Source organism: Mesocricetus auratus, unplaced genomic scaffold, assembly GCF_017639785.1.
Source record: "Mesocricetus auratus isolate SY011 unplaced genomic scaffold, BCM_Maur_2.0 Super-Scaffold_100015, whole genome shotgun sequence".
Classification (NCBI taxonomy): Eukaryota; Metazoa; Chordata; class Mammalia; order Rodentia; family Cricetidae; genus Mesocricetus; species Mesocricetus auratus.
The window spans coordinates 63,854,497-63,874,538 of NW_024429198.1; the positions used below are offsets into that span (position 1 = coordinate 63,854,497).

Sequence of the window (20,042 nt, forward strand, 5' to 3'; positions counted from 1 at the left end):
TTGAGTGAGGATCCAGAGTCATTGTTGTAGGCCAGTAAGAAAGAATAGAGATCACAGTGCTCTGTTTGTGGCACAGGTCTACAGGCAAGATGAACTAGTGAACAGTTCTGCTGGGCCGGACCATTTCTGCATTTCTAATATGCAAGGATTAAAAAATTTTTAGAACATAAGTTGCCAACAGCCAACAGTAAGAATAGAAATAACACCTTGCATTTGTGAAACGTTTTAATATTTTTTTTCAAGTTAGCTTCATAATTATTTTATCCTCACAACATCCCTGTGAGGTAGGCTGGACAGGTATATCGGTCTTATTCTTTCTTTTGTCTTCTTTTTCTTAAAGACTTATTTTCATTTAACGTGCATGAATGTTTTGCCTGTGTGTATACACTTGCACCACAAGTGTGCAGCGCCTGCAGAGGCCGGAAAGGGGCTTTGGGTTCCTTGAAACTGGAGTCATAGACAGTTGTGAGCCACCATGTGGTTGCTGGAAATCCAACCCAGATCCTTTCCAAGAGCATCAAGTGTTCTTAACCTCTGTGCATCTCTCTAGTACTCCTCCTGCATTTTTTTTTTTTTTTTGGAGATAGGGTCTTACTCCACAGCCTAGGCATGCATCGCATGGACCCTGTGGGCAATCCTCCTGGCCTTCAACTCATTATTACTTTATCACACAGATGAGAAAAGGAAGGCCCTTGAAGGTTAGCCAATGATCTTAAGACCATATAGTTTTCAGCATGTTTTGTCCCTTACTTCACTGCTCTACCATGAACAGAGTCAGTTATTTAATTTATGGAGCAAGTCTTTAGACTAGCTCTCTCATGTTTATCTACAATCCCACCAGCTATTATGGTATGCAGTGGCCACGCTATTTTAAAAGGTTGTGAACAGTCCCATGACTGTGTGTGATGTCCGTGTAGGAGCACACGCGCATGGTGCCCATGTGGCGTCGGGGGCATCTCTATGGAGCTAGCACTCTCCTTCCACCTTCACTGGGGCCCGGGGATCACTTTCAGGTCACTCCCATGGCGGCTCTTTTACCAGCTATTTTTACTGAGGGTTTGTGTGTCAAGTCTCTCGGTTTAGTCAGGAGGAGTGGGAAGGTGTGTGTTGAATGTCTCCCACACTGCTAGGAAGCTGGGCAGCGGCTGCGGCTCTGAGCGGGGTCCACTCTAAGCAGAGCTGGTAAAGTGAGGACCAGGGGCACCCTAGGACTCCACCCCAAGAGCACTTCCTATGCAGTGCAGCGACCTTACATCAGTGCCCAGCCCCTCCCTCCTCTGACACACACTCATGCACACACATGCAAACAGACCAGAATGCAGAAGACAAGAATTTCTTATTCAATGGATAAAAAGAATTAAGACACTGCCACAGTCTGCATGTTGGATTTCCCTCTGCCACCCAGGCCCAGCAGGAGTTGAGAACTTTTCTGGCAACATCACCCCTTGCAGCCATTCAATACTTACAAAGAGAGAGAGAAGGAAGGCAGGAGAGCCCATGGGGACACTGTCCTGTTAGAGGACAAACAAATACTGATCAGGTTCCACAGAAACTCTTGGTCACAAGCACCCCAAACCTCAGGATAGAGACAAAAGCACCACACACACAGCACAAAGACAAAAATGTCCAACTGAAGAAGAGACGAGAGATCCCACAGCCACGTGCCATAGGCCCCACAGGAGCTAGTATCCCCACCTGAAAGCACTCTGCTGGATTAATAATTCATTCACTCAGCTCAAACTCTCTCTGTCACAGCAGACTTCTTCAACAGTTAGACAGAAGCAAGCGACTCCACTCTAAACTCTAACATCTATTGCACACCACTGGCTTGCACAAGGTTAGCAATATGAGGAGTAACTGAAGGCTCTTTGGATGTTTGAGACTTCATTTTTGTCTCCTTACCTTCTCGGAAGCATCTTGTTTTCGGGTAGAATCTCTCCCCCGAAGACTTTTAGCACTGATTCCAGACTCAGATGTTTGCATGATCAACTGTGTGGCCAAGAATTGCTACAGGGAGAAGAAAAATATTTGGCCACAAAGATCGAACCCAGTAGGAAAGAACCGACATAACTTATACATAAGTCTCCTATTCAATACTTCTCGGCTTACTCAAAAGGCTTACTTCTAGCTATTCCTAAAGAATTTAGAAACAAAAGTAGCTTTTAAATAAAATAAACCAAAGACCTTTTACCAGTTAAGGTTACCTGGCAGACTTAACAAGGTCAACATCATAAAGCTATGTGGTGATACAACTATAAGACTAAAGTAGACCTCTTATGACAATAGGGATCATACACTCTTGGTTGAGCACATGTGCCAGAATATTTTATGTAATTAAAAAAGAACATTAACCCCTTAAAAACTGATTTTTGAAACTTCACAAGGGCAGCTGAGCATTGTGGTGCACACCTTCAGTCCCAGCACTCACGAGGCAGAAGCAGGCGAATCTCTGTGAGTTTGAGGCCAGCCTGGTCTACAGATTGAGTTCCAGGACACCCAGAGAAACCAAGTCTTGAAAAACAAAAGAACAATAAAAACAACAACAACAACAAAAAAAAAAAACAACAAACAAAAAATTAAAATCCTTCAGAAGGGGCTAGGGCTATCGCTTAGATGGAACAGTGCTTGTCTAGCATATGTGAATCCCTCCTCAGACTTGATGCGTAAATTGAATAGTGTGGGTGTGGTGGGGTACGGTATTTGGATAGCTCATGTGGAGCAATAGTTTAGATCCCCAGCAACAGGAGCAAAACAGCAGCAGCAAAAACAAAAACTCAATTAATTTGCCCAAGACAGAATTTCTATAATAATTCTTCTATCAAACTGATAAAACCTATACAACTTCATAAGCAAAAAAAAAAAAAAAAAAAAAAAAAGTACGTATTTGTGTTCCTGATGCCTATTACAATCAAAAGTGAATTCTTCCCTTCCCTCCGTTCCTACTGAAACAAAAATGAGCCTCAGTGTGTACCTGGATCTGTTCCAGGACATCTCTCTGCATCTCTACTGCCATGTGGTACACATCATGGTCTGAGCTATTGTACATGACAGCGTTCTGAAACATCAGCATAATGTCACGCTGGAACTCGGCTGTGCTGCGGATCAGTCCATTTTCAATGTTTTTCTTAATTGTTGACAAATCCATAGGTCTAAAAAAAAATATAAACAGGGCTAATTGGCTATGGAGGGAGGAGGAGTCACTTGAATTCCTAAATATAGTATCACTTTATATAGTCGGGTCTGTTCCCATATACCTTCACTATCTGCTACCGAGATCTAAATGCCAACCCACTATCCCAAAGCAGGTATGCAATTCCCCCCAAAAGCCCATCTGCACAATAGGCATCAAGAAAAGTAATGAAAGGTGTTAATTCTTTTACACTATTAAAGGTAACTAGCCACTGCAATGGTCACTTTAACACTAACCCTAGTATTCAACAATCTCGGCATGGGGCAGAAGAGACAGGATTACTCACTCTCTGCAACTTTAAGGCTAGCTTGGTCTATCGAGTTCCAAGCCAACCAGGGCTATATATAGTGAGACCCTGTCTCAAAACAAAACATCCTTGCTTTAAACTTACTACCTGAAGCAGAGATTCACTTGAGTCTACACCAATTCTACGTCAGGTGTGTTAGACAGACTATGGCTTACCTCTGCACAATGCTATGATAGCCGGGTGCTATGTCATCTGTGACAGGTTGCAGGAACACATTGGCATACCTGTCCAAAAACACGTTTACCATTGATTCATTTTCCAGAAGCAAAAGGAGAGCATTTATTCTATGAGCTGAAGGTACTGAGAACCAACACCAACACAAGCAGTCTCATGCTTACTCAAATGGTTTCCTAAGCCAGCAATGAGGAGCGGGTAGTGCTGCTCACCTATGATTTGCCGCAGCCCTCCATACAAGCATAATGGCTTTCTTCCATATTTTCTGAGCCTGAATTGCTTCTTGATCTTCACTGCACACAGAGCTGAAATAGACACAGGAGCGCTACTAAGCATAAAGAGGAAAAAAAGTCCTGTTTCTCTTCAACTATGTTTCAAGCCGAGAAAGGTAAAATAATAAGTAAAATTAAGGCTAGGGTGTGACCCTATAGTAAAACGTTGCCTAGCATTCAAAAGTTCAATGCCGTAACCCCCCCACACACACATACACACCACTCCTGCGGTGCAGGCATGGTTGTTCATGCCTATAATCTGTCTGTAATCCCAGAATTTAGGAGACAAAAGCAAGAGGATTGGGAGTTCAAGACCACCCTCAGCTATGCAGTTCGAATTGAACACCATCCTAGGCACATGAGACCTCCTAACAATGAATTAGAAACCAGAAAGAAGCACAGGCACTCACAACTGTGAAGAGGCGGGGCTGCTTGGGATGGAGTCTGCCAGTGTGTGCGACTGCAGCGTGGCGTTGTGTATACTAAAGCCATCGTCACTTTCGCTCACAGGGGGCTCATTGTCCATCTCAGACAGATAGCCTTCTCCTGGATCCTCCTCCTTAGGCTCCTCCAGGCTGGCGACCTCACTGACTCCATCTTCCTCCTCCTCCTCACCTGGAGCATCCTTAGACACAGTATGCATTGGTCAGAACATGCCAGCAAAGCATCACTAAATGAGGTCTGCGTTAGATTAGCTCTGGAAATGGCCTCACTTTTGTGGGGGTGCTGAGCCCTCTATCACTTATGCTACCCTCTACTTAACTGACTAAGTAAGGTAAAGTCGTTTAGAACCTGGACAAAGAATAAAGTCCAGGGTCTTTTTTAAAGGAAGGAAAAAAAAAAAGCTACTTACTTAAGACTAAGCTAACAGGCGTTCCTTCTTTCCCCTTGCTCTTGAGAGGAACTCTGACCCTGGGTACAAAGTTATCAAAAATAGTTTTATTTCATGTTTTTGCTGATGGAGCAAGCTCACCTAACATTACTTTAAATCTGTTATTACTACTTTAGTAATTCTAAGCTAAAACTAGATAATTTTCTTCCAATAGTCTAAATTGTAACCTGATTCCCCATATGTTGTTCCTGACACTTCTATTCACTGATTCATTCTGGATGTATCAATTTCTTTGTGCACTATACATGTAGAAACTATGTGATCTTTATAGCTCTCACAGGGAAGGAAGCACATGTTGCTATGGTAATCCCATCAGGCCAGACTGTCTATCACTGTCTACTGCTACTTCCTCATCCAACTTCCTACCAATTTACCAGAGTATATGAATTTACTAAAATTCATTTAATAAGATAGTAGCGTGGGAAAATCTAATCATATGGCAACAAGAATAAAGAAAAGTCTGAAATACCTTTATCTGGCTTCCAAAAATAGTCCCTGATTCTTCTTTCAATGAGTCTGCAGAGGAGAGAAAGACTACCTGAAGATTTTGTACCTTAGCCTTCCCCTTCCTGCGGACCATGCTCCTTCCCTGCAGCTCTCCTTTCTTTCCATGCTGTCCTGTCTACTCTTCTACTTGCCCACAACCCACAAACCCTGAGAAGCCAAAGGAAAAAATTTCAAGTTAGATACAAAGTTCTTATCCTTTACTTACCTGACATTTCAAACTTGTGTTGAGTCTCCGCCTCTAAGGGATCTTCAATCGGATTTGAGCCATGTGATGGAGACAACATGCTTTCAGGGGATGCCTGAAGATCAAAAAGGAGTAAGTATCCCAATTACTAATACATTGTTATAGTTCCCACAATTTTATTCTCCAATGATAATGAGACCATAGAAGAAATCTTAAGTCCTACTCATCTAATATTTTAACGATCATCTTTGCAAGATAGGGTGAGTATAGTACTAGTTGCAGCCTGTGGCTTTAGGTATGTGCAATATGTCAAGACCCAGGAATAAATGGGCCTAGGCTGCCTAAGTCACAACCCTTCTCCCCTCCCCCCAGGCCAGTCTTATCAAATACCTCCGTCTTCACAGATGAAAGCGGCATCTCATCGCCTTTCCCACCGGAACCATCTGCTTCACAAATCTCTCCAGCCACAGGACCTCTGGGCTCCTCATCTAAGTCTTGACTTCTGAGTTCGGGTGGCTCCATGCTGGAGAGCGGGCCAACTCCAGCAGCGACCTCAGCCCCGGACATGCCTGGCTCTGACTCTGCAGCCTCCACTTTAACCTCAGCACCTGACTCCCTGATGTTCACCACTTCATGCATTCCTTTGTTTTCTGCTTCCTCAAAGTCTAGCCGCTCTTGTTTAACTGTCATCTCTGGTGCAGGAAGAGGCACTGGCTTGTCCCGTTCCTGCTGGATAGGGTGCTCCCAGGGGCCAGGCAGGGACTGCGGATCATCATTTTCTTCACAGAACGACAGTGCTGCTTCTACAGCCGCCACATCCAGCACTTCAGGGTGGTCATCAACCTGCCCACAATACAGACTGTTGACAATGAGGAAGCCCACAGCCCCAGGTGAACAGTACATTATTAGATGCTGAAACTAAAGCTGTGTTCTATGCCTTTACCACTTAGTGGAAGCAACCCGGGACAGACACTGGGGCTGAGCAGACAAGTGAGGGGATGGCAGGAAGGCAGGCAGTGCACCTGACTACACACCAACACGGCGCAAGTACAAGTAAACAGTTCTCCCTAGGAAAGTCAACCAAGTAAACAGTTCTTTTTTTTTTTTTTTTCCGTTTTATGAAACAGGGTTTCTCTGTTTTGGAGGCTGTCGGTCCAGCCTGGCCTTGAACTCACAGAGATCTGCCTCCCGAGTGCTGGGATTAAAGGCGTGCGCCACCACCGCCTGGCAAGTAAACAGTTCTTACTAGGAAAGTCAAACAAGTACCAGGGAGACATGATGTTACCTTGTCCTCAATAATGGCAATGATGTCTCCAACTGTTTCAAAGTCCAACTCTTCACCTGTGTAGGACACAGCAATGCCCATCTTCTCGGCCAGATCTAAATCTTCCTTCCCATCTACACTTGGAGCCTTTGATCCACCAGGAGCCTCTGCCACTCCTGACCGGAAGCACTCTTCTTTGATAGAATTAATGATCATGGAGATTTCACTGCTATCCATGGAAACAGTCACAGTATGAGGATCCCCAACAGCTTCCAGGGGAGCACAGGTGTCAGGCTGATTCACTAATTAACAGGAAGAAAAGAAGCAACTCAGAAGCTTATCCATTATTAAGTAACCACCCAGAGATCACACCAGAGCTGTAGACACTTAAGGTCAAAATCTCACTTCTACCCATGTTTTCTTCTCCTTCATTTTATTTACCAAGTAAGGTGAGAATATGCTCTCAGGTCTGCTTATGTTTCTACACTTAACCTTCCCCACCCAATTCAAAAGATACCCACCCACTTTGACCCTTGTTTTTCTAAGGATAAAGATGATTCAAGCCTACTGAGATCAGAAGAGAAGTCTCTAAATGGCAGACAATGCTCTTGGTCACCTTTCTCTAACTAAAGTTTGGTCCTGTGGCTGCTCAGGGGTGGGTCAGGGACGAACCTGGAGCTACACTTTCAGGAGTGGAGACAGCCGGAGCAGAGGATGGTGTTGGCAGCGCAGGCATCATGACAATGGTAGCCTGGGACACAGACTCTACAGGGGGTGGCACAAGTTTAACTGGAGGCTCACTGGCAACAGTGGTGAAGGAAGGAAGAGGAGTGGTGAACTGTGTAGGACCAGCTTCTAGAAGCCGGGAAAGAGTGGGAGCACCTAGCAGACAAAGGTACACAAAATGAGGAAGAGCATGTGAACGAGAAGCAGTAGCCACTCTAGGATTCAATCAAGAACTTCTTACAGTTTCAAAGAATGAAAGCGACTCCTGTATTGAATAAACTCATAACTACACCCGACTTCCTTTAACCAAATCTAGGATCTTCCTCAAAGTGAACCCAAGTGCCCAAATATGCACTGTATGTATTAAAAATGAGTAGTTATCATCACCAACAATAAAATAAAATGACTAGTATGACAAGGCAAGAGGCCAAGGAACAAAGAGTTCTATGGCTACAAAATGAAATCCTGGACAGCCTGAGCTCAATATCAAGACCCTGTCTCAAAAACAAAACAAAAATAAAAAAAAAAAAAGGAAGGAAAGTAAGAAAAAACCCTGCTACTTCTGAAGTTGAGCACACTATACACTACCCAAGCTCAACTTTAATCAAGTATTAATGTGTTTTGTTTTGGGTGTTTTTTTTTGGGGGGGGGGGTTGAGACAGGGTTTCTGTGTACCAGGCTGGCCTTGAACTCACAGAGATCCACCCGCCTCTGCCTCCTAGAGTGCTGGGATTATAGGTGTGCGCCACCACACTCTGCCCAATTACATGGTATTGCTAGTTTTGTTTCACATTTTCTGGGTCATTTAATCCTTAACACATCCCTGTGAAGTATATATGCCACCATTAATACAACAGGAAACTAAGTCTCAATATAGTTAAGTTGCCTGTCCCAGGTCACAAAACCAACAGTATGGTAGGTCTGAGATTCAAACCAGGTCTCTAGTTTCTAATCTCCAGAGTCTCTATTATCTTTCCACAATTTTGCAAGCACTAATATATTACTACCGTTAATAAAATAAGAAACCTAAATCTCAACAGTTATCTATCCAAGGTCACAAAAATCAATTGTATGAAAGACACGAGATTCAAGCACAGATATCTAGTTCCAAATTTCTTTTCCCTATTTAATAATCTCAGGGATCTCAGGCATATTTTCCCATTTTGCAAAGCAAAAAGAAACAGCTTCCTTTTATCAGACCTATACTGTGATCAATTAGAGCTATCGATATCTTACATATGAAATGGATCAATAATCTCAAATACTATGTTGTCTAATAGATAAACTAGCTCCAAAGCAAAGTCTAAAAACTATAACTGGGCCTTAAATACATGACTACTTTCTTTACAATTAACATGAAAAGCATGTGTTAACAGGAACCTACCTGAGGCAGCAGGGGAGGCTGCAACAGTACTGGTTGTGGGCTGTGTCTCCCCACCATGAATCATGGGAAGAACCCCGCCTACCTCCAGGAGAACACCTGTGCTGTTCAGATGGCCAGCAGCCACAGACACCTCACTCTCGTTTACCTACAGGGAGGAGCAGAGGTGAAGGCTACATGCAAGCTCTTTTACTACCACTTCCCAAAACAAACACAACAACAACAACAACAAACGCTCCAGTGGTCAAACAAACTTCCTGAAACTAAAACTTAGTATCCACAAAAATAATTCAAGATAGAAGGGAAACTCTAATGTCAGAATTTAGGTGACAAAAGTTCTCTGGGAGAAGAAAACCACAAATAATTATTGTTCAGATACCTTAGGATCTAAGGACCAACTTAATGTATTTTTTTAAAAAGTTAATCTTTAACTAGGACATTCCTGTTTTTTGTTTTGTTTTCCCCAGGTCATATTTTAGGGCCCAGGCATTCCCTTCCAACTACTAAAACACCACAGCTCTCAAACACCCACAGAAGTCTCCATACCAGTCTGGGGCTAGTAGGCAGGAGGCTGCCCTTCTTCAAGAGCTCTGACAGCAGAGGGGAGGGGGGTGGAGTTGCTTTCTGTCCAAGCATCTTTTTCTGGGGTGAATCATCTGTTACTGGGGTCATGGGGGCTTCTAAGGGTGCAGAGCCTGGAAGGGTGTCAGGAATCCCAGGAAACGAGGTGACTGGGGTACTCGGCAAAGTCCCAGGGGTTACCTAAGAGACAACAGAGAACCTTTATCTGACTTCTCAAACTATGGAAGGTTCCCTACTAATCCGGAAGGGTTAGTGTGTCTATTATTTTATTAGTTCTGAATGGAAATACCCAGAACTGTCTATACTCCTTTCCCGTAGCACTTTGTCTTCCACGCACTCTAACCCACAACCCAATCATTCCATCCAGCCACTATTTTCAAACTCCTTAAAACACTATTGCTATTTTATTTAAGAAATGGTCTGGTTTTTCAGCAGAAATTTCATAAGACCAAATACATTTACAAGTAATTCACATAGTCTTTTACCTATCTACCAAAAAGTCAAAGTCCTCAATGCTTTTAGAAGTGGCTTCTAGGCGAAAAGTGGTTTCCCATTATTCATCTCTCTGAGGGCTTATTGTCCCTTTGCAAATCAATTTCAATAAATGCAAATATACTTACCCCAGAGGTAGCCTCTTCCATAGTGGTTGGAGTCAGGTCTCCAAGTGGATAATCACCTCCTGGGGAGGCAGAATCTATAGGCGAGCGGACCATCACAGTTGGCAGCCTCCGAGGAGGGGTTTTTACTGCTTGCCGAGCTAGAACACAGGCAAATAAAGACCAAATCTTCAGGACTAAATGAGTGAAATTAGCCACCATTATACTTAAGAGAAGCATTGTAAATCTAGACTAGAAGTTTTACTACTTATTTTAGCTTCATTTTTCAAACTAATGGCAATTCTCACACTAAAATTAAGTCCTTGTTGTAGAAAATGGTTTACATACTTCCCAATGTCTTCTTCAGCTCACTACATGGCTCACACCATGTAGTCTCTCTTACAGCTGCAAACACTTCAGTTTCTGCCCCACATGACCCAAGGCTCACTGAGATGAATTTTTTTTTTTTTTGGTTTTTACGAGACAGGGTTTCTCTGTATTGTTTCGGAGGCTATCGGTCCAGCCTGGCCTCGAACCTGAGATGAATTTTTGATCCCACCTTCTTCCTGGATCCATTTCCCAAATTCTGGAATTACAGGCATGCACCACTGTATCTGGCTTTCCTCCTTCTCTCTTCTGGAGACAGGGTCTCACAATGTAGCACTAGATTGACCTGGAACCCACTCTGTAAACTGGACTGCCTCAGAGAGATCCGCTTACCCCACCTCCCAAACGCCGTACTGAAGATGGACACTGTCACACCTAGCTCCATGTTTGGCTTTTTTACATTGGCATCTCATTTCTAAATTAAGGCCAGTGAGATGGTGCAGTGGGTAAAGGTTCACGCTACCAAGACTGAGTTCAGTTTCTTCCTGGGACCCCCACTGCAGCAGAAGAGAACGACTTCCACAACTGTCCTCTCATTTATACACACACACTATGGCACTCTCCTGTGCCCCACCAACAAACCAATCAAAAAGTAAGAACACAAAACCTTAAATTATGTTCAGTAGATCATCATCTGGCTTGTGAGTCCTACAGTAACTGTAGATCTAGAGAGTGTAAAAAGACCTCATTTCCTATGTATTTCTTCTCGGACACTAATGGGTGATTTACTCTGGTAGAAAAGAGAAACTAGAATCTTCTTTCTTTTTAGTTGTTTGTTGGAGCTATCGACTAAGCCTCGTACAGGCAAGGCCAGTATTTTACTACTGGGCTACATCCTTTACCAGATGCCTTTTTTTTTTTTTTTTTTTTTTTTTTGGTTTTTCGAGACAGGGTTTCTCTGTGGCTTTGGAGGCTGTCCTGGAACTAGCTCTTGTAGACCAGGCTGGCCTCGAACTCACAGAGATCCGCCTGCCTCTGCCTCCCGAGTGCTGGGATTAAAGGCGTGCGCCACCAACGCCTGGCTACCAGATGCCTTTTTAAAGGGAGTTTCTGTGTACATGCAAACAATAAATAAGCACACTTCTCCTGTTTACTGCCAGTCTGCTCCAGAGATTAAAAAATACTACAACTTTAGAGAAAGGGGGGCAAGGTTTTTGTTTTGTTTTTGGTATTTTGAGACAGGGTTTCTCTAACTTTGGTGCCAGTCCTAGAACTCTCTCTGTAGACCAGGCCTGCTTCCACCTCCCAGTGAGTGGAAGAGAAAATACTATGGAAAAGGAGTATAGACAGTTCTGGGTATTTCCATTCAGAACTAATAAAATAATAGACACACTAACCCATCCGGATTAGTAGGGAACCTTCCATAGTTTGAGAAGTCAGATAAAGGTTCTCTGTTGTCTCTTAGGTAACCCCTGGGACTTTGCCGAGTACCCCAGTCACCACCCACCTAGAGAGGGAAAGTTTTAACTGTGCTACTATCCTGGCAGATCAGTCAAGAATCTAAAACATTTTGCTTGATCCAGAGTCTACAACCAGCTGGGCAGTGGTGGCGCACACCTTTAATCCCAGCACTCGGGAGGCAGAGGCAGGCGGATCTGTGAGTTCGAAACCAGCCTGGTCTACAAGGCTAGTTCCAAAGCCACAGAGAAACTCTCTCTCGAAAAACCAAAAAAATAAAAAATAAAAAGACAGAGTCTACAACTAGGAAATCACGGGACAAGACAAAAACTAGTTATGGTAAACACAAAGGATGAACTTAACAGGTGTAGGTTTCTGATAAATTTGAAAGCCTACCAGTACAACTCCTTTTGATAAAAGCCTGTTTGCTTAATGCCACCATAAGGTCTAACTTTAGAGGCCATGTACAAGGCCCTCAGTTCAATCCCTAACAGAGAAAAAAGAAGAATGTTTTGGGGGGAAAAAAAGGAGAAGGGTAAAGGCAAGATAAATTTTCCAAGTAAATTTAAACTAGTGGACGACAGTATTACAATCAACAGCTAGGTTTCCATAGTGGAGTGGTCACACACTCACCCATGAGAACAGCCAGCTGTCACTAGCATGCAGCACTACTGACCAAGTGTTAGCAGAGGCACTCACTAGGCGCGGCTTACCCTGGTATGCGGCATCCGTAGCCTTCCTTTTCACTTCAGCCTCCTCCTCCTCCAGTCTCTTCCTCCTACAGAAGGAACAGAGCTGTTAGCCGGCTCCAGCTCTCCCCATGGTTCACACTACCCTCATAGAAAGAGCCAGAGAGGACCTACATGGCGATGTCACTGCAAAGCTCATCCAGTCTGCTATCCATGTGGCCCGCTTCAATCAGCTCTGCAGCTCTTTTCAGTCTCCTAAAGCAGAAAGAGACAGACAGACTTCGGTTCTCTTTGTGATTTTTGTTAAGTTTCTGGGTTGGTTTTTCTTTTCTATTTTCTTTTTTGAGACAGGGTTTCGCTCTGTAGCCCAGACTGGCCTCAAACTTAGAGAAATTTTCCTGTCTTGGTCTCTCTACTAAGTGTTGAGATTACAAGCATAAACTATCATAATGTTTTTTAAAAAATGGTTAGTGTGGCCCGGCGGTTGTGGCGCACGCCTTTAATCCCAGCACTCGGGAGGCAGAGGCAGGTGGATCTCTGTGAGTTCGAGGCCAGGCTGGACCAACAGCCTCGAAAACAATACAGAGAAACCCTGTCTCGGAAAACCAAAAAAAAAAAAAAAAAAAAAATGGTTAGTGTATATGTGTGAAAGTCCAGGTGGACACATTTCACAACACGTAGGGTCAAAGGGCAAATTTGGGGGATGGGTTCTCTCCTTCCACCTTGACTCAAGCAGGACCCCTTTCATCCTGACATTGGATGGCCTGACCTACTATAAATCAGCACACCCAGAGCCCTGAACATGAGTTCAGGCGATCACTGAGGCTGTCAGGATTGTACAGCAAGTGCTTTTATCTGCTGAGCAATCTCCATGGGTCTCGTCTTGCTTTCTAAGCACAGGCCTTGCTATGTGGTAAAAGCTGGCCTGAACTTGTGGTCTCAAGTGACCTTTTCATTTCAACCTCCCAAGTAACTGGTGTAGACACACACAACACACCCAGCCTTAAACTAAAGCTCTGTCCTGAAACTCACTTCGTAGACCAGGATGACCTTTGACCTCAAACTCAGAGATCTGCCTACCTCTGCCTCTGGAATGCTGGAACTAAAGGTTCGCACAACCATGCCCGGCCAAAACTACTAAATTCCTGGGTGTACCAGAAGTCAGCCTTTATTTCTTTCAACCACCCCGACAAGTCATTTGCTAATACCTGTATCTCTCCTGTGTTTCCTTTATCACTTTCTTTAGTTCCTCAACTCTCTCAGCAGTCAGTTTCCGAACAATAACATCTTCAACAGTTTCTACCACTTCTCCTTTTTCACCCCGTTTCCGTCTGTGGAAAACAAACAACAAATCCAAGATGAAGCCAAAGGGTCTTTGTTTCTACTTGTAGTCTTTGAGCCTTTCTAGCATTTAATCAGAGGTAACATCTGTGGCACTCTGCTTGCCCAATTCAGATGCATCTCCATAGTGAACAAGACCCAACTAAACACATGGGTACCTGGGGATACTTACTTTGGAGTCTCAGTAGTCTCTAAGAGCTCCGAATACTGAGAAGCACAATGCTATTCATAAAAAGAAAAGAAATGTGATAAGAAACAAGATTTCCAAGTTTCAACAGTTAGAATAAGACTAAGTGAAGCCGGGTGGTGGTGGCGCACACCTTTAATCCCAGCACTCGGGAGGCAGAGACAGGCGGATCTCTGTGAGTTCGAGGCTGAGCTGGACCGACAGCCTCCAAAACAATACAGAGAAATCCTGTCTCGTAAAACCAAAAAAAAAAAAAGACTAAGTGAAGACAGCTATTGAGGACTGTGTAGTGTAGTTGGTCATGGTAGGAGGCAGAGGCAAGGGATCAGAGTTCAAGGCTAGCATGGTCTACATAGCGAGTTCCAGGACTGCCAGGGATACAGAGACAGACAGACAGACAGACACACCCCCCCCACACAGAGTGAGACACCCAAACCCACACCCCACACACCTACACACACACAGAGTGAGACACCCAAACCCACACCCCATACACCTACACACACACACACACACAGAGTGAGACACACCCACACCCCCATTCCCAAATAATGGGAAAAAGAAAATTGGTATTTTCCTTTGCTTTTAATTTTTAAAATATTTTTAAATATTAAAATGTTTTTTGTTGGTGGGGGTTGGTGGGGGTAATGGGAGGATAAGTGGATCTCTTGATCTAATTTAAAAACAATAAATTTTGTTTTTTTGAGAGTTTCTTTGTGTATCCTTGGATGTCCTGGAACTCACTCTGTAAACTAAGACTGGTCTTCAACTCAAGAGATCCACTTACCTCTCACATGCTGAGATTAAGGGTGTGTGCCACCAGAGTCTAGCTAAGTTTTTTATTTTTATTAAATTTAAAAATATGTAATTTAAAATAATTTTACTTCACCTTTTTTTATTTTTTGATTTTTCAAGACAGCTTTTCTCTGTGGCTTTGGAGGCTGACCTGGAACGCATTCAGTACACCAGGCTGGCCTTGAACTCACAGAGATCCGCCTGCCTCTGCTTCTCGAGTGCTGGGATTACAGGCGTGCGCCACCACCGCACTTTATTTATATCTCTGTATGTATGCCTATATGAGCTCTCAGAGGCCAGAGAAGGCACTGTATGCCCAGAACCTGGAGTCACAGGAATTTATTTCTAAGCCACCAGATGCAGGCAGGTGCTGGGAACCAAACCCGAGTCCTCTGCAAGAGTGTTAGGAGCTCTTGACCACTGAACCTTCTACCCAGTCCCCTTTTCTACTTTTTATTTTAATGTGTGGGGTGTCTGGGTGCATGTACATGTGTGCACACATGGATATGGATACCCAAGATTAATGCTGGTGTCTTCCTTAACCAGTCTAACCCTTACTTGATTAGGGTCTCTCAAAGAAACTAGACCTTGTTCCAACTAGTCTAGAAAGTGAGCTTGCCTGTCTCCCAACTGCAAGAATTACAGGCATGTACCACTACACCCAACCTCCAGCACTGTAAGTTACTCCCCCTTCATGATACAGAAAACCTTGTAAGCAACAAGGCAGAGCCTGGTAAAGAACCAATTCCATACTCCAGTAAGTGTGAAAGAACATCTGACTGGTAACTTACTTTCTGAGAAAACCAGTCTGGAGGCCTGCCAGGTTCTGCAAAAGGCTTGATTGCTCTGCTAACAGACACCCTACAAAATGAGAAAAGCACTGTTATATATCAAACAGGAAAAATACAGGTGGTAGAAGTATGCGGAGTTCAAAGTTTAGAATTCATAGATCACACTAGAATAAAGAATTGTCACTCAAGTATTACATCAACATTAACTCTATTTACTTTTCAGTGTGAGAATAAAAAACAAGAGATTCACTCATGCACACTAGGTAAGTGCTCCAAAGTTATAGTCCTTGATCTGCAATACCTGACAATGGAAAATGACACAACTATGTAAAAAGCAATTCAGGGGCTGGCGAAATAGCCCAGTGCATAAAGGCACTTGTTTCTGAGCCTGTTGATCTGAACTCCATCCCCAAAATTCGCAGGCTAAAAGAAATATCAACTCCTAAGCCAGGCGTTGGTGGTGCATGCCTTTAATCCCAGCACTCGGGAGGTCAGCCTGGTCTACAAAGTGAGTTCCAGGACAGCCTCCAAAGCTACAGAGAAACCCTGTCTCGAAAAGCCAAAAAAAAAAAAAAAAAAAGAAATATCAACTCCTACAATTTGTTCTCTGACTTCCTCACCATGCACATTGGCATTCATACACCTATATGCACATACATGCACAATAAACTAAAATGTAATAAAATCTTTAAGTGTATCCAGAGTCTCACATATGTATGCAAATACTATATAACCAAACTATATCCCCAGTCTGGATTATTTTTTTTAAAGGATTAATTTTTTAAAGATTTATTTTATTTTATGTTTATGAGTACTCTATGAACTTTATGCCAAAAGATGGCATCAGATCCCACTATAGATGGTTGTGAGCTAGGAATTGAACTCAGGACCCCCGGAGGAACAGCCAGTACCCTTAACCACTGGGCCAGCTACCCAGCCCAACTAGACTCTTAAAATGAGCTCTATGGCCGGCCATTCTCCCTGGAGAAACCAGCACCTATATCTGGTGTGTCTGACTTTTATGACTCCTTTTTGAGAAGCCTACACACCTCTGCTCTCATGTTTCATTCTGAGTCACTTTCTCTCTTAATCCTCACTAAGAAACTGCATTTAAATTCCTTTATTAACACAGAACTGTTTTTTAAAAACTGCTCTTAAAAGCTCACAACTTTTTGTTTGCTTTGTTTTTGTTTTTTGGAGACAGGATTTCTCAGTGAAACAGACCTAGCCACCCTGGAGCTCACTTTGTAGACCATGCTGGCCTCAAACTCAGAGATCCACTTGCTTCACAATTCTGAATGCTGGGATTAAAAGCATGTACCAGCTGTTTAAATTTTATGAAGTAGTTTTTACTGTGTACAATGTATGCTTATAATTCTAACAAACAGGAGGCTAAGACAAGAGAGCTATCGTAAGTTTGAGGCTAGCCTGAGCTACGTGAGTATCAGACCAGCCAGAACTAAATAAAGAGACACTGTCATTGCCCCCACCAACCCTTCCCCTAAAAGCAGCCAGGTATTGGTCTACATGGCTGACCAGGCAGCCAAGGCTACAAAGTGAAACCCCATGTCAAATAAACCAAACCAAACTAATCCCCTAAGAGCATTTTCTATCAACCAGGGTCTATAACTATATTAAACCTCTTCACTATCTTCCTGACAGAGGAAAAACTGAACACTAGACCACGCATATCGGTAATCAACGTAACAACAGGAACAAAGGCAAGCTCACAGCTACTGAGTTACAAGACGGGAACCAATCTATGCACAACTTTCTGTAATTAAAATATTATCTAGCTGAGCTGGGAGGTGGAGGTGTTTGCCTTTAATCCCAGCAGAGGCAGGTGGATGGATCTGCATCAATTTGAGGCCAGCATGGTCTACAGAGTTCCAGGACAGCCAAGGTCCAAGAAACCCAGTCTCAAAAAACAAAATAGAAAAAAAACAAAAAGGAAAGTATTATCTAGCTGAGTATGTGTTAGAATACAAGTATAACCCCAAAAAACAGCAGACAGAGGTAAAAATTCTTGAGGACAAGATCAGATGATGCAGAGATTTGGAGGCTAGCAACAAAAACAAACCTTCATAACCAACTGAAGACATTTCAGTAAGACTTCTCCCAAAGGCACCAGGCAAACACATAGTAGACATGCATGCATGCAGGCAAAACACAGATACACAGGAAACAATAATGGTATTAAATAATTTAATAGTAAAAGCCAATGAGAAGAAAAAAAAACAAAATAAGCATTTTCCAAGACAATTCTCAAGCAAAGAAACTAAAGTAGTAGAATTAAAAACCTTTTGGCTGGATCTGGTGGCACATGCCTTTAATCCCATCACTAGAGAGGCAGAGGCAGGCAGTTTTCTGTGAGTTCAAAGTCAGTCTGGTCAACATAGCGGGTTCAGCACAGCCAGAGCTATGAAGAGAGTGTGTGCGCCCCCCCCCCCCCCCGAAGGGACAGCTGGGATTGACATGTGAAGCAAGCTTGTTTCTAATTTAAAATAAAAAATAGAGCCCCTACCTTAAAAAAGTGATTCCACAACTTTTGTGTTGTAAGCAATACTAATTATAACAGTGTAAAGACAGCTGGAGAGAAGGCTCACTAGTTAAGATCCAGAGGACCTTGGTTCAATCCCCAGCACCTACTTGATGGCTCGAAACCTGTTACTCCAGTAACACCCTCTTCTAGAATACACGGTATGCTAGATAATGTACAAGCAGGCAAACTGGTGGCGCACACATTTAATCCCAGCACTCGGGATACAAGAGGCAGGTGGATCTCTGTGAGTTCAAGACCAGCCTGGTCTACAAGCTGAGTTCCAGGACAGCCTGCATCGCCACAGAGAAACCCTGTCTCAAAAAAACAAACAAACAAAAAAACCAGACCTCATAGTACATGCCTGTATCATAGCATTCAGGTAGAAGTAGGATCAGGGAGTTCAAGGTCATCCTAGGCTAGACAGGGAGGGAGGAGTTTGAGGCATGCCTTTAATTCTAGCACTGGGAAGGCAGAGACTGGTCTACAGTGTGAGTTCTAAGATAGCCAGGATAGCACAGAGAGACCCTGTCCAAGAAACAAACAACAAAAGAAAATACTCAGTCCTACAGCTCGAGGAATCAGATAGCTGAGATTCCTTACCAGTTCTGATCTCCACTCCTCATGACAGAGGACGCTAAACACAGCTTCTCCCGGATGGACCATGGCTCTGTTGGGCCAGTGCTCAGCACCTTGTGCTCTGGGAATAAACAAGACTTAGAAATGACCACCGAGCTAGCTCTAGGTCCCAGAACAGCTAACAGTCTGGTTGAAAACAAAAATGCCCCGGGCTGAATGCGGAGTGTTAATCCTGGTCTCGGGAAGCAGAAGGGAGCAGACTTTCAAGTGTGAGGCTTGCCTGGTCTAAACACCGAGTTTAAGGCCACCCGGGAAAAAACCCGTCTCCACACAAAATAAATCTCAACCTTGTCCGATCGGTGTGAACTAGGACGGCCAATCACTGATGACCTCCAAAATCTTGATTTCCACCATTCCAATAAAACATCCTCCCCGCCAGCCAGGACGCCTGCTCTGCAAATACGCGGCCAGCCACGGGACGTTTTTTGTTTGTTTGTTTGTTTGTTTCAAATGCCGTGGCTTTTTTGATCGACCTCTAGCAATGGGGCAGCATCCCGTTAAAAGAAAACGGTTTCCTAGCTACTCCAGTTTGAACACAAGCTCGTCTCGCGGAGGGTTCCCGGCAGGCCCCGGGCGCCCACCGCGCCCGCCTCCTCCTTTGCATAAAGTTGTTTACGTCTCTCGGCCCTGCCCTCGGGGCCGGGGGAACGGCTGAGGGTGCCCGGGACGCCCGCCCACGGCTCGCCCGGCCCAGCCGCCGGGCACCAGGCCCCGCCTTTGTTTACAAAGGGGCGGCCCGGACGCAAGAGTCCCGCCCGGCCCCGCGGTCAAACCCGAGGCGGCGGCCCCCGGGGGGGGGCAGGACTCCCGTCCACACACTCCCTTTATGCGGGAGGAAGATGGGCTGCGGGGGCCTCCGACGCGGGAAGGCGGGGAGGGAGCGGCCGCGATACTCACTGCCCGTCCCCGTCGCCATCTTGGCCGCGACGTCTTCAACGCCTGCGAGGGACGCGGGGGACTCTGGGGGATCCGTGCGCGGGGCCTCCTGGGTAAGGTGGGCGGGCCCGATAGCCCCACTAAGAGGTCCGCCGTCTTCGCTTTTGTTTCACACCGACTGGTCAGGGGACGGCCCGGCGGCTGGAGCCCCGGGAGAAAGACGCCTACAGCTGGAGCCGAGGAGCCGCGAGGGGACGGGGGACGGTCCCCGTACCCCGCAACTCCGCACCCCCTGGCGGTTGGTGACCCGGACCTACATTCGACG

The 20,042-nt window shown here is 44.5% G+C and overlaps 1 protein-coding gene across 8 annotated transcripts in view; it reads right to left on the bottom strand.

The window, feature by feature from the left end:
• The window catches only part of Brd8 (bromodomain containing 8), a 46,661-nt gene extending 26,752 nt beyond the window's left edge, over positions 1-19,909 (bottom strand). For 4 of the 8 annotated variants that reach the window (XM_040758080.1, XM_040758078.1, XM_040758077.1 and 1 more), the window contains exons 1-21: positions 19,739-19,909; positions 18,806-18,902; positions 15,664-15,733; positions 14,063-14,112; positions 13,758-13,880; positions 12,724-12,804; positions 12,574-12,638; positions 10,100-10,236; positions 9,444-9,659; positions 8,901-9,045; positions 7,463-7,672; positions 6,812-7,092; positions 5,917-6,369; positions 5,548-5,641; positions 5,305-5,351; positions 4,354-4,568; positions 3,884-3,976; positions 3,653-3,721; positions 2,972-3,149; positions 1,903-2,007; positions 1,467-1,511 (exon numbers count right to left, since the gene is read on the bottom strand). In XM_040758080.1, coding sequence (XP_040614014.1) covers positions 1,467-1,511; positions 1,903-2,007; positions 2,972-3,149; positions 3,653-3,721; positions 3,884-3,976; positions 4,354-4,568; positions 5,305-5,351; positions 5,548-5,641; positions 5,917-6,369; positions 6,812-7,092; positions 7,463-7,672; positions 8,901-9,045; positions 9,444-9,659; positions 10,100-10,236; positions 12,574-12,638; positions 12,724-12,804; positions 13,758-13,880; positions 14,063-14,112; positions 15,664-15,733; positions 18,806-18,902; positions 19,739-19,757 — 2,793 coding nt within the window. In that variant the 5' untranslated portion in view covers positions 19,758-19,909. Of the gene's footprint in view, positions 1-1,466; positions 1,512-1,902; positions 2,008-2,971; positions 3,150-3,652; positions 3,722-3,883; positions 3,977-4,353; positions 4,569-5,304; positions 5,352-5,547; positions 5,642-5,916; positions 6,370-6,811; positions 7,093-7,462; positions 7,673-8,900; positions 9,046-9,443; positions 9,660-10,099; positions 10,237-12,573; positions 12,639-12,723; positions 12,805-13,757; positions 13,881-14,062; positions 14,113-15,663; positions 15,734-18,805; positions 18,903-19,128; positions 19,508-19,738 lie in introns of those variants that run through there. The other 4 variants (XM_040758079.1, XM_040758082.1, XM_040758081.1 and 1 more) reach the window with 4 other exon arrangements.
• Positions 19,910-20,042: the final 133 nt, after the last annotated feature.